Genomic DNA, 12,547 nt, shown 5'->3' with positions numbered 1-12,547 from the left:
AGGTGAGCATACAGCATCAAGGAGCCCTAGGAAAACTCTTCACAGGTTGGAGTCATACCTGGCACAAAGGAAGATGGTTGTGGTTGTTGGAGGTCAGTCATCTCAGTTCCAGGACAGTACTGCAGGAGTTCTCAGGTAGTATCCTAGGCCGAACCATCTTCAGCTGCTTCATCAATGACCTCTCCAGCAAAAGGTCAGAAGTGAGGAATTTTGCCGATGATTGCACCATGTTCAACACCATTTGTGACTACCCAGACAGTGAAGATCTGGACAATATGCAGGCTTGGGCTGACAAGTGGCAAATAACAGTCACACCACACAAATCCCAGGCTATGACTATCTCCAATAACAAACACCATTTGACATTCAATGGTATAACCATCACTGAATCCCCTACTATCAATATTCTTGGAGTTACCATTGATGAGAAACTTGACTGGACTCACAACATAAACAGTGGCTAGGAATACTGTCATGAGTAATTCATCTACTGTCTCCAAAGGCTATCCACCATCTACAAGACAGAAGTCAGGAGTGTGATGGAATATTCTCACTTGCCTGGATGGTTGCAGCTCCAACTACACTCAAGAAGGTTGAGACCATCCAGAAGAAAACCCACAAACATCCGTTCCTTCTACCACCAATGTTAAGTCACAGCGAAGTATGATACCTACAAGATGCTCTGCAGGAATTCACCAAAGATCCTTAGACAGCACCTTCCAAAACCCACTATCATTTCCATCTCGAAGGAATGAGAACACTGCCACCTGCAAATTCCCCTGCAAGCCACTCACCATCCTGACTTTGAAACATTTCACCATTCCTCCACTGTTGCTGGGTCAATATCCTGGAATTTGCTCCCTAAGGAATTGTGAGTCAATCTACAGTATGTGGACTACAGCAGTTCAAGAAGGTAGCTCACCACCAACTTCTCAAGGGCTGCTAGGGATGGGTAATAAATGGTGGCCAGCTAGCAACGCTCATGTCCCACAAGTGAATAAAAAAGGAAATTTGAAAGGACCTGGAAGATGCTTCCACAAATAATTTTAAATGGGTTTTGGACAGGTACTGAGCATGAGAAACTGACACAGTCATAGACAAAAGCTGTAATGTTGGATTAAATACAGCTGCTCTTACACAAGCCAGCCCACTCACAATAAGCCAAATAACCTCTTCCTGTGTTGTAAGTACCAATGATTCTGTTAGTCATATTCATGCTATTTGAGTTAATTTTGTTACACAAATCACTTGTTGAGAATCAACATTTACAAAACGCCCATTAGTGATTTTATTGTCTTAAAATTATGAAACATGGTGTCACACCTATTACAGATTACAAAGCGAGGATATGGTGAAGAAATCATATATTTTTATTGTAAAGACATGTGTAGATACTTTTTGACAATCATTGCCATGATTCAATAGATAAAATGATATATTTTACTTCAGCCAGTGAAATTAAGTTATTCCACAAAATTGAGTTGATCAGGAGTGCAATTTAGAATGTGTCAATTTCATTTTGTACAGGTCAAAATAGAAATTATGTAAAATGAAAATGTATGGAACCTCTTTAACGTATAACTGATCTTCAGAGACGCATGAATTTGTAATATAGTGCCATACAAAAGGAGGAAAGAACTTGCAGATCCTTTCATCTCTCCTGAACATACTAAGTACCAGCAATATTTTATTAACGAAGTACAGTCACTGTTGTCAAGTAGATAAATTGACCTGGTATATCCCAGGTTTGACAAATGTTCTGAGTTCACTCTACTGACCTCATTGTCACTGATGCCAGGACAGGAAATGCATAGGGAAGTTAAATGATAAGAACTTAGTGCATATTGAATGGCGAAGTTAACAAGTCTCAGCCTTGACCCAGGAGGTTACACCTGCCTCAGAGTTGGAAGGTCATGTGTTCAAGTCCCAGTACAGAGACCAAAGCACACAATCTAGCTAGCAGTACTGAGAACAGTGCTGCAACACTGGAGGTGCTGTGTTTCAAGTGAGATGCTGAAGCACGGCCCTGTGTGCCCTCAGATGAACAAAAAGTACCTTTCATGCTACTATTCAAAGAAGAACAAGGGAAATACATCCACTGTCCAACATCTACTCTGTAACTGACACCAGAAGCAGTTGATTTATTTAATTATTGCTTTTGAGTGCTTGCTATGCTGAAAACCAGCTTCTGTGTTCCCTAGAATACAATAGTGACTGCACTTCAAAGGTTCTGTACAGCTTACAAAAAAATGGTCTCTCGAACTCAGAAGCAGCTGACTGTCAGAACCTATGGAAATGTAAGTATCTGGAGGAATCAATTTGGGGAAAGAGGGTTGAGAATGGGTATGGTAGAACAGCTTTGTTTTTCAGCTCCGGTCCATTTATATTTCCCATCTTGTTCATCCTAAAAGCTCTTTGGTTTTTGCCATCAGTTGTTTGTCCATGTCGGCAGCAACATCGTCTGCCATCTGTTGAATCTACGAAGAATAACAAAAGACCTTAGCAAATGCAACCACCACTTAATCTCTCAGAAAACCTTTGCTATAGTGCTGAATGCAATTTACTTTTGGAATGTTAAATCTGAATTTAAACCAACAGCAACAACCTGTATGTGTATATCAGCTTTAATGTAATAAAATGTGCGTTTGGATGATATTGCCAAGAGGCAGCATGAAGATGAAAAGTTGGAGGTGGTAAAGGAAATGTTTGATTCTCTATTTTACTCCACCAGCTGAGCTCCCAAGCACGTATTCTATTCATGCCAATTACTAAGACCACCTATTTCCACCTCTGCAAACTGACAGTATAGGGTATAAGGGGGGATAGAGTGGGAGCAGGAAGAGAATCCATTGCGAGTGTACTCTGGTGACAATTAGAATCTTAGAATCCCCACAGTGTGGAAACAGGTCCTTCGGCCCAACAAGTCCATACCGAACCTCTGAGGAGTAACCCACCCAGACCCATTCCCGTACCCTATTATCTTATATCTACCCCTGACTAATGCACCTAACCTACACATCCCTGAACACTACGGGCAATTTAGCATGGCCAATTCACCTAACCTGCACATCTTTGGATTGTGGGAGGAAACCAGAGCACCCGGAGGAAACCCACGCAGACACGGGGAGAATACGAAAACTCCACATAGTCGCCAGAAGGTGGAATCGAGCCTGGGTCTCTGGTGCTGTGAGGCAGCAGTGCTAACCACTGAGTGCTGGCCCAATTATGAACAAACCCATCAAAGGCTTCCGGTAGATCAAGGCTGATAAGGAGGGAGATGTTGCCTTTAACACAGTTATGCAGTATGTATGTCATTTAATAAAGATGTAAATACAATTTGACCAGCAAATCAATAGTAATCTGAATTAACTTTGTTAAATTGCTTTGGTCTCTCAGTCACCATTTGTCAGTATGTATTTTGTTAATTTGTGAGATATTTCAAAGTACGGTAAATTTAATTAATTTCACACAGAACAAAGTACACTCCAGGTTCATACAGTGTCTATTATAACCTTTCTTTTCAGTATGCAAGACTTAGAGCTTGTAACAATTGTAGTTTTAAACAATACAGAAAATGCTCAGGCTTAAATGCCACACCATATTTTTGTGTCTGTACCACAACATGTTCAGCAAATTGTTGCAGGATTTGGAGATCTAGCTCAACAAAAGTTGGCTTTAAATAAGTAGAAACCATGCATTACAGACAAGCAGCAAATCAAGCTGGACCATTTTCAGGGTGAAATGCGTCATACTTCTGCTTCCGATTTTGTTGTTTTCTAATCAGCCATTGTTTAATGGCTTCGTTTTTCAATTCTCTGCGTAGAATTCTACACCACAGAAGGAGGCCATTTGGCCAATCACATCCCTGCTGAGTCTTTGAGACAGCTATCCAATTACCCATGCTATTTACCACAGCCCCACAAATTAGTTGTGCCTGCTTCTACTGACACTAACTTCCGTTGATGATCGAATCTAACAGCAGTGCCTTCAAAACGCCAGTTCATTCCACTTATCAATAGTCCACACCAAATTATTACTTATAAATTGAATAAATACTGAAAAATCAGTGAAGGGAAGAAGCAAAGCAAATAATTTGGAAAAGTACGAAAACAACCAGTAAGTCTGACGTTTGCAGTGCCTTTTAGAAGCCACCACAATTTACCAATGGTGGATAAATGTTGATTGTTGTAGTTTAATACAAATGGATGATCTTACAAGAGTTCAAAATAAATGAGGCCTTTAAAAAATAACTGGAAAGCATTCTTAGAATTTCGTTGCCAGTTTACCTGAGCTGCAATATTTAAATATAAGCGAGAGGATTATTCCCAAACTGTAAAAGTATAAAGTTATCGAACTTTACAATAAACATGTTCAGCTCAATTCATTCAGTTCAACAACATTAGCATACTAACACTGGGAAACACTGGAAGAATTTTCCATTGCCTTGAGCAGAGTGGGCAGCAGCATGGAAGTTGGGAAAAGTTGGTATATGGAACAACGCACATTCTCAATCTCTAGAAAAATATTTATGACATTCCCTCCCTCGGATTTAAATCTCACTATGTGCGGTGACTACCTTACTTGCATGCATTTGTATCTCATTATTAGCTAATTATGTCACATTTCTACGCAACTTCCAATTTTACCGCACCTTCCTCAAACAAATTTAGATGGCACCAAGTCCCAGCAGTTAGCTGGTAGCTTGCTGCTTGTTTCTCCGGGCCTTCATTTAACCACATCATCACAGCCATTCCTCCATGCCCTGCGGACACTGTCCTCTTCATCCACACACCCATATAAGTGCGCACCACCAAACCATCAGCATCATCACGTTATCGAGACGGCTTCTGGACCAACTTACACGCCACTTCAGCGCTTCAATTTGAAGCTCAGACATACTTATGATTCTAATGTCAATGCTCCGTCACTTAGCACGCAGTGCCACACATCTCTTGCATCCATGCTCAATGCATCAAATAGTTCTTAGATAACTTCTGTAGCACAGAGGAACCTCGATTATCTGGATTCGATTATCTGAATTTCGGATTATCCAAACAAGATTGTACGGTCCAGATGCTCGGCTAAACTGTGTTATCTGAACATGCGATTATCCAAACAAAATACTCCCTGCCCGCGTCGTTTGGATAATTAAAGTTCCTCTGTACTTGTTCACTTTGCATTAGGTGGAGACTGTCAGCTCCTTGTATTACCTTTTAGAGCACTGGCTGTTCAGTCTGAACTTACAGGTAACCAGCATTTGGGACTTGCATTGCTACTTAATGTACAGAGTAGAACAAGTAACAGGTCATCATTCAGAGTACCTAACAGTCAAGAGATGGGCATATCACTACACAACACCGTGCTATGTCAATGTCATACCAACAGCAGCTTAGGTGGCAGTCACACTGCAGGTCCTGTGTGTGGTTCTTCCTCCTCCTGGTCATGTGCAGGCAGCACCCTGTCCCCAAGATAATCTGCACTGAGCTTGAAGTCCCTCATTGCCTTCTCTTCTTGCTACTGATACTGAGCACCAATGGCTGCAGCGATCTTAATATTCCTTCATGAACATCGCTGACTGGATCAGCATTTATTGCCCAACCCTTGTTGCCCTTGAGGGGGTGGTAAGCGCACATAGATAGCCGCTCCATGATGGTAGCCAGATTGACATATACAGGGGCCACCACTGATAATGATGATCAATCCAATTTACCAAAAAACTCTGACAAACCTTCCTGCTGTACCTGTGACTGTTTGTGTATTCTGACCTTACAATTAATGGTTGAGACCACTGGATCATTCACAGCATGGGACTGAGCAGTCTTCCAGGAACTGCAGAGAGGAATCAGTTATACACTCACCAGACTGCACTCCCGATTCTAATCTAAAAAGTGAATCCACTGAGGTGCAAATCTCCAAGCTGGTATTTGGTACAGGTAAAGCCCAGCCTGTGCACTCTCTGCAATCAATTTCTGCCTCCTCAAAGGTGGAATGCAGAGTCTCCACTGAGGGACTTACATTTATGTTGGGCCCCACTTGTGCCTGCATAGAGGAAGAAAAGGCCAGTAGCTGTGTAAAAGGTCTAAAAACTTGTGTAAACATTAAGGATGGGTTAGTACTGATGTGGGAGAGCAGCATAACACAGTACTCAATTCTTTGCTCATGGAGGACCCCACATCTCCACTTGAGCAGTAATCCTCTTTTTCAGAAAACTCCAGAATTTTTCTTCATATAGCATGACAAACCTAATGTCTACCACCCTGCTGGATGTCTTTGCCCTCTAAACCAGGTTATAAGACATTTGTTGGAGTAATGACATAAAGGGGCAATTGTGTATGATAGAATTGGGAGGAGAGCCATTATTGGTGATGCAGGGACAGAAGAGGTGATTCGGTCTCCCCAGTGTATGAATACAAAATGCAGAGGAGAGAATGGGTTAGTATTTGAGAGGAATCAGGTGCATGAGAGCTTTTAAGTGGATATGCAATAATGCAAGTTGTCATCTATGAGCCTTGATAGGAGTTACGTGCAGTCAAAGAGTTCAAGTAACTGAGTAGTAGGTAGCAGAGAGAAAATGGTGACACTTGCCCTTTGAGAGCACAGAAGCTTATTAAACTTATTTTGGCACTGCTGTGCATTGTGTTGGACCAATGAGACCACAATGATACAGGCTGCTATTTAAGACCAGCCTTTTTGCGTGGCGTCCTTTGGCAATCAGGAGGAAAAAGCACTACCCTACTTCTCACTACCCAGTTCCCCAGCATCTCCACGTTCCTGTCTGCGAAACTGCGTTGCCATCTTTCTGAGACATCTTCTCGGTTCCAACATTGCGGGAATGCTTGGTGCAGTCGTAGAGTCATAGAGTCATAGAGATGTACAGCACAGAAACAGATCCTTAGGTCCAACCCGTCCATGCCGACCAGATATCCCAACCCAATGTATTCCCACCTGCCAGCACCTGGTCCATATCTCTCCAAACACTTCCTATTCATATATCCATCCAGATGCCTTTTAAATGTTGTAATTGTACCAACCTCCACCACTTCCTCTGGCAGCTCATTCCATACACGTACCAGCCCTTGCGTGAAAAAGTTGCTCCTTAGATCTCTTTTATATCTTTCCCCTCTTACCCTAAACCTATGCCCTCTAGTTCTGGACTCCCCCATCCCAGGGAAAAGATTGTCTATTTATCCTAACCAATGCTCCTCATAATTTTGTAAACCTCTATAAGGTCACCCCTCAGCCTCCGACACTCCAGGGAAAATAGCCCCAGCCTGTTCAGCCTCTCCCTATAGCTCAAATCCTCCAACCCTGGCAACATCCTTGTAAATCTTTTCTGAACCCTTTCAAGTTTTACAACATCTTTCCGATAGGAAGGAGACCTGAACTGCACGCAATATTCCAACAGTGTTCTAACCAATGTCTTGTACAACCACAACATAACCCCCTAACTCCTGTACTCAATACTCTGACCAATAAAGGAAAGCATACCAAATGCTTTCTTCACTATCCTATCTACCTGCGACTCCACTTTCAAGGAGCTATGAACCTGCACTCCAAGGTCTCTTTGTTCAGGAACACTCCCCAGGACCTTACCATGAAGTGTATAAGTCCTGCTAAGGTTTGCTTTCCCAAAATGCAGCACCACACATTTATCTGAATTAAACTCCATCTGCCACTTCTTGGCCCATTGGCCCATCTGATCAAGATCCTGTTGTAATCTGAGGTAACCTTCTTCACTGTCCACTACACCTGCAATTTTGGTGTCAACTGCAAAATTACTAACTATACCTCTTATGCTCACATCCAAATCATTTATATAAATGACAAAAAGTAGTGGACGCAGCTGGTCACAGGCCTCGGCTTACAGCGTCTGAAATACCGCGGAGCTCGGGTTTAAATATGGCACCAGCTGTATGAATGTTGCAAACTCCCAGTAACAGTGAGCATTATCCTGCCACAAGGTTTCACGAGCCAGGCACCATCGAGGCAAATGCACAATTAACAAAGGGAACAATAGCAGACTGCTTGAGAAAAGGTGACACGGATCAAAGTGGACTGCTCGCCATAAATATCTTGAAAGAAACCACTGCCAAAAATGGGAAAACTCAATCCACTAATTTTTAATTTCAATCTAATGTGTACAATAATGTAATCCACTCCATTAAAATTACTCACATCACTACTTTTTTGGAGGTGTCAAGCCATTTTAAATGGTTATGTAATTTCCGAGCCCAAGTTTAAAAGATTTATTTAAAGGAGGATTCCTTGATTATTTGAAACACTGTGCCAACTCTCCCATATGGCAAACAATTTACACACAGTTCAATAAAGTCAGGGAGATTTTTTTTTAAATGACACAAAGCAAAACACCCCCCTTCTGCAAAGTAACATTCTGTTCTGCAAAATTACTAACTATACCTCTACGCCAACGTAACAGTCTGCAATTTCAGACTAACATTACAAATGTGATCAACTAGTATAGAAACTATTGTAATTAAATGTTAAAGAGCTATAAAATGATGAAGAAAATCAAATAACTCAGTCTGAAGGAAGTAATTACAGGAATTCATGCAAGAGACTGCATACACTGAACCTCAATGGGTTTTAGGCTAGAATATCATTGACCAGAAAATGAATGTAGCAATGCCAGTATAATTATGTTTTGCTTTATTTAGAATGCATTTAATCTTTGATATATATGATACATATGCTAACGTTAATTGGCCTGCTATGTTAAGATTTCCACAGTCCAGGTTAAGAAAGAAAATCAAAGGAAGAATCACTGTTGGTCTGTTGTGTGTCTCCTAGCTGCCAAATTCACACTGGCACACTGGCAAACCTCTGCAATGGATTAATTGGCCCCACTATGGATGGTTTTTGCTGTAGCAAGGCTAAATCCAGAAAATTGGAGAGTAGAATTGATACCTAATGTGGCATCATGTCCAATCTGTAGGTATGAAACCTTCATTCTCTCACTAAGCACAACCAAACACAAGAAATCCAAACCAAGTCCTGAAAATTTAAAAAACTCAAGGCCTCCATAGAATGCACATTCTCTGCCAGTACATGCATGCTTTTTCATGAGCACTGTGCAAACTGGATCTTGAACTCACAAAACATGAACGTGCAGAATAATTGCCAGCTTCAAACTAAAACAATGAACAGTTCTGCATGCAACAACGCATTTGTATTTTATGTAATGTAATCCACAATCACAGTCTAAATTTGCTGAATAGATGATCATTCCATCCATTGACTAAGTTCTTTAGTAAATGTGCTCCCACCTTCTGGGTTTAATTTGACTCATTGACTTCTTGCATCTTTGGGAGATCTCCCACAAACAACAACAAAACTTTCTGGCATGTATCAAGCTGTACAGCTACCATCCTCCCAAAATAGATTGATATATTCCTATGTAATGCAAAAAATAAAAGTAAAGCCAAGATGCAATTGGGAGATTTATTGACTGATTTCATGGGCAACCTTAGATGATCTTGTGGCTTAGAAAATAATGTATGTTTATCAAAAATATGACAAATACATGGGGGCATTGAAGTTAGTTTTTTTCATTTTCATAATTATTTTGATTTTATTAATGTGGGGGTTGCAATTGATGATTAGTGATTAATGGACTGAACGTGAAGGTCTGCATCTGTGCAATAAGATTTCATACTGAAGCATTTAGTATTACATTCAAATCTTGTATTTCCAACAAACGAAAGGCTATTACTTTGTTACTGGAATAGACTTAATGTTGTAGTGGATGTATATATGGCTTCAAACGCTATGCTATTTGAATGTGAGACTGGCCACGTTTGTGCCTACAACTCCTCCCTAAATTTTAATGTTTATCTGGCATACAGGTGACACAAATGTCATTACCAAGCTACACTTCAGAGGTTAATTTTTTTCTAAACTTTTTTTAAGGAATGACAACCATTGAAACAACAATTTCACAAATTATCAATACCATTTTCCTCTGTAGTTTTACTGAATCTTAAGCCATTTTTGTCCTGAACTGCAGAGATCAGAGTCTGAGATTTGAAATTCAAGTCTAAATCCACTAGCTGTTGTGTGGACAGTTGCCACTGCAGATTAACTTGATCTGATTTCAACCCAGTTTACAGAATTACTAGAACTGCTGCAGAAATGGAAAGCCCATCACATCTCTGTTCCTTCTTTGTAACAATGTCATGTCTGACTCACCACCAGAAAAAAACCCAGAAGCGACTTTTACTGTACATTACAATTCTTCAATTTCAACACAAATTATTGGCCCACCACGTAGAAAAACTTAAGTTACTCTGCTAAGTAAATTCACCCTAAGCAGCAAGCCTACCTTGTTTACAGCAGCAGGAAGATTGCAGGTCATATCAGACAGCACTGGCATTTTAGCAATTAAGACACAGTATTGAATATACACAATACAGTTCTATATAACATTAATTTAAGCAAGAATGCATTAAAGCCATAATTGGAGTCGCTTCTAGTCAGACTTACTTTGATATTTTATTTCATTGCCAGTCTCACATGATACACTGCCTTATTTCTATAATTTGTGCCCCTTTAGCTATTCCTTACTTTGCTGTGAGGGAGTGGAGGATGAAGAAGAAAATTTTATTTTTCATGCTTGCTGGTCCGAATTTACAAGAGCCCATATTTCACCGCATTATTAACAGTGAGGCTATCAGTGCCCATTGTTAATACAGGACAAAATCGACAGCAATTTATGGCAACTGAACATTATATGTGGAAATCTAGAAGTCATTTGTCACTGATGTGCTATTTTTCCATAGCTGTGCAAATTTAGCCTTTGCTGATGCGACTCAGCACAAAAAACACTGGAACACTGAGAATTGGGGGTAATTACCCACTACTCTCAGACTAAAAATGCATGACAAAGTTAGGGTTAGTGTAATCAGAAATAAGTAAGTACTAAACAATATGGTATATATCAATGGTACTAAGTGACACTTGAAAATTTACAAATGTGGAGTCTCATTCTCTCAGAAACAAAGTCTCATGTTTTAATAAAATAATTCTTAGCTTATTTTTCTTATATCTTTGTCTTAATTCATGCACTAACAACAATATTTATTTTACTTTTCCTGCTTTACAGACTACTATTCAGTGAAGATTATTCAATCTAGTTAAAGAATCAAACCCAATAACTTTCAGCTTGATCTGCTTACAGACACCACAACCCCCCTTAAATTTCTAAATGACAAAACCTCAAAAGATTTCTTTGTAACCTCACTCTAGGTGAACAGCCATTCCTTTGTCATGCAGAGCAAAGTCCTAGCTACTATTACTTCCCTTTTCTTGTACTGTATTTTTTAACATCCAATATCATCATCTAATTCAAACAGAATGGTGTGCTGATTATGGTGATGGGGCAGGAAGGTGAAGAGCTGTTATTCCCCCTACTGAACACTACTCTACACCCAAGGACTGCAACATTTCAAAAAGGAAGCTCAAACCCAATGTTTTCTAGGGTGGCCAATTAGGGCAATGAACGTTGGCCTTCTCAGCAATGTCCACATTGCATGAACAATTTTTTTTAAAGTTCCAGTTAGATGGATGGGCCTATTCATCCTTCACATCCAGATCCAGTTTGTGATCTTTTCTCACCAGCAGCTAATTTATAAGCAGGGCATGGTGGCTCAGTGGTTAGCCCTATTGCTTCACAGTGATATGGACCCAGTTTCATTTCCAGTCTTGGATGACTGTCTGTGTGGAGTTTGCATGTTCGCCCCATGTCTACATGGGTTTCCTCCCACCATCCACTGCACATTAGGTGGATTGGCCATGCTAAATTGCCCATAGTGTCCAAGGATGAGCAGGTTAAGTGAATTAGCCACAGGGTAAAAATGTGGTGTTACGGTGATAGGGTGGGGAATTAGGCCTGGATGGGATGCTCTTTGGAGGGTCAGTGCAGACTCCTGGGCTGAATGGCCTCTTTCCACACTGTAAGGATTCTGTGATTAAGAAATAATTAGGGAAAAGAAAAGATTGAAAAATAAAGAGTTTATAAATATGTTAACTTTTAGCCATAAACAATTAAGTGATGCATTCAAATATTATTCCTTATTCTATTTTTGTCAACCTACAGAAAAGCACAGATTATAATACTGTACTTGGTCTGTGTTCAATTGGGAACAACAAATGTCTTAACATTATCGCGCTGCTTTTAAGAAACATTTAAAATCCCTTTACGTTCTAAAGCATGAAGAGAGAAAGAAATAGGGGATGGAAAAATTGTATCCAACCTCTGTTAAAAGTTGCAACACTAACCTGCTTTTCTAGTAGCCTGATTGTATCTTCAGAGGTAGAGTCCTTTGATTTCTTTACTTGAGCAACGGCATTAGTACGTATTTTTCGGAGTGATTCCTTTGACTTGTTTGTAAAATGTTTGGCTAGTTTGGCCAGATTTTCCCTGTGCTCTCTGGTCACTCTGCAAAAATAGTTACAGATATCTAAGCAAATTCCAGTAACATAAAGAATGAAGGGTGCATTCATATATAGATACACACACTATATGCCTTCA

General features: G+C 40.2%; 1 protein-coding gene across 2 annotated transcripts in view; it reads right to left on the bottom strand.

Annotated features, from left to right (window-relative positions):
• Window positions 1–1,352: 1,352 nt before the first annotated feature.
• The window catches only part of mrrf (mitochondrial ribosome recycling factor), a 46,092-nt gene continuing 34,897 nt past the window's right edge, over window positions 1,353–12,547 (bottom strand). For both annotated transcript variants that reach the window (XM_043720103.2, XM_087998454.1), the window contains 2 exons: window positions 12,295–12,454; window positions 1,353–2,477 (listed from right to left, as the gene is read on the bottom strand). In XM_043720103.2, coding sequence (XP_043576038.1) covers window positions 2,400–2,477; window positions 12,295–12,454 — 238 coding nt within the window. In that variant the 3' untranslated portion in view covers window positions 1,353–2,399. The remainder of the gene's footprint in view (window positions 2,478–12,294; window positions 12,455–12,547) is intronic.

This window comes from Chiloscyllium plagiosum, unplaced genomic scaffold (genome assembly GCF_037043375.1).
Source record: "Chiloscyllium plagiosum isolate Xiang-an unplaced genomic scaffold, Cpla_swu_hap1 HiC_scaffold_21, whole genome shotgun sequence".
NCBI lineage: Eukaryota > Metazoa > Chordata > Chondrichthyes > Orectolobiformes > Hemiscylliidae > Chiloscyllium > Chiloscyllium plagiosum.
This window is presented reverse-complemented; position numbering and strand designations above follow the sequence as displayed.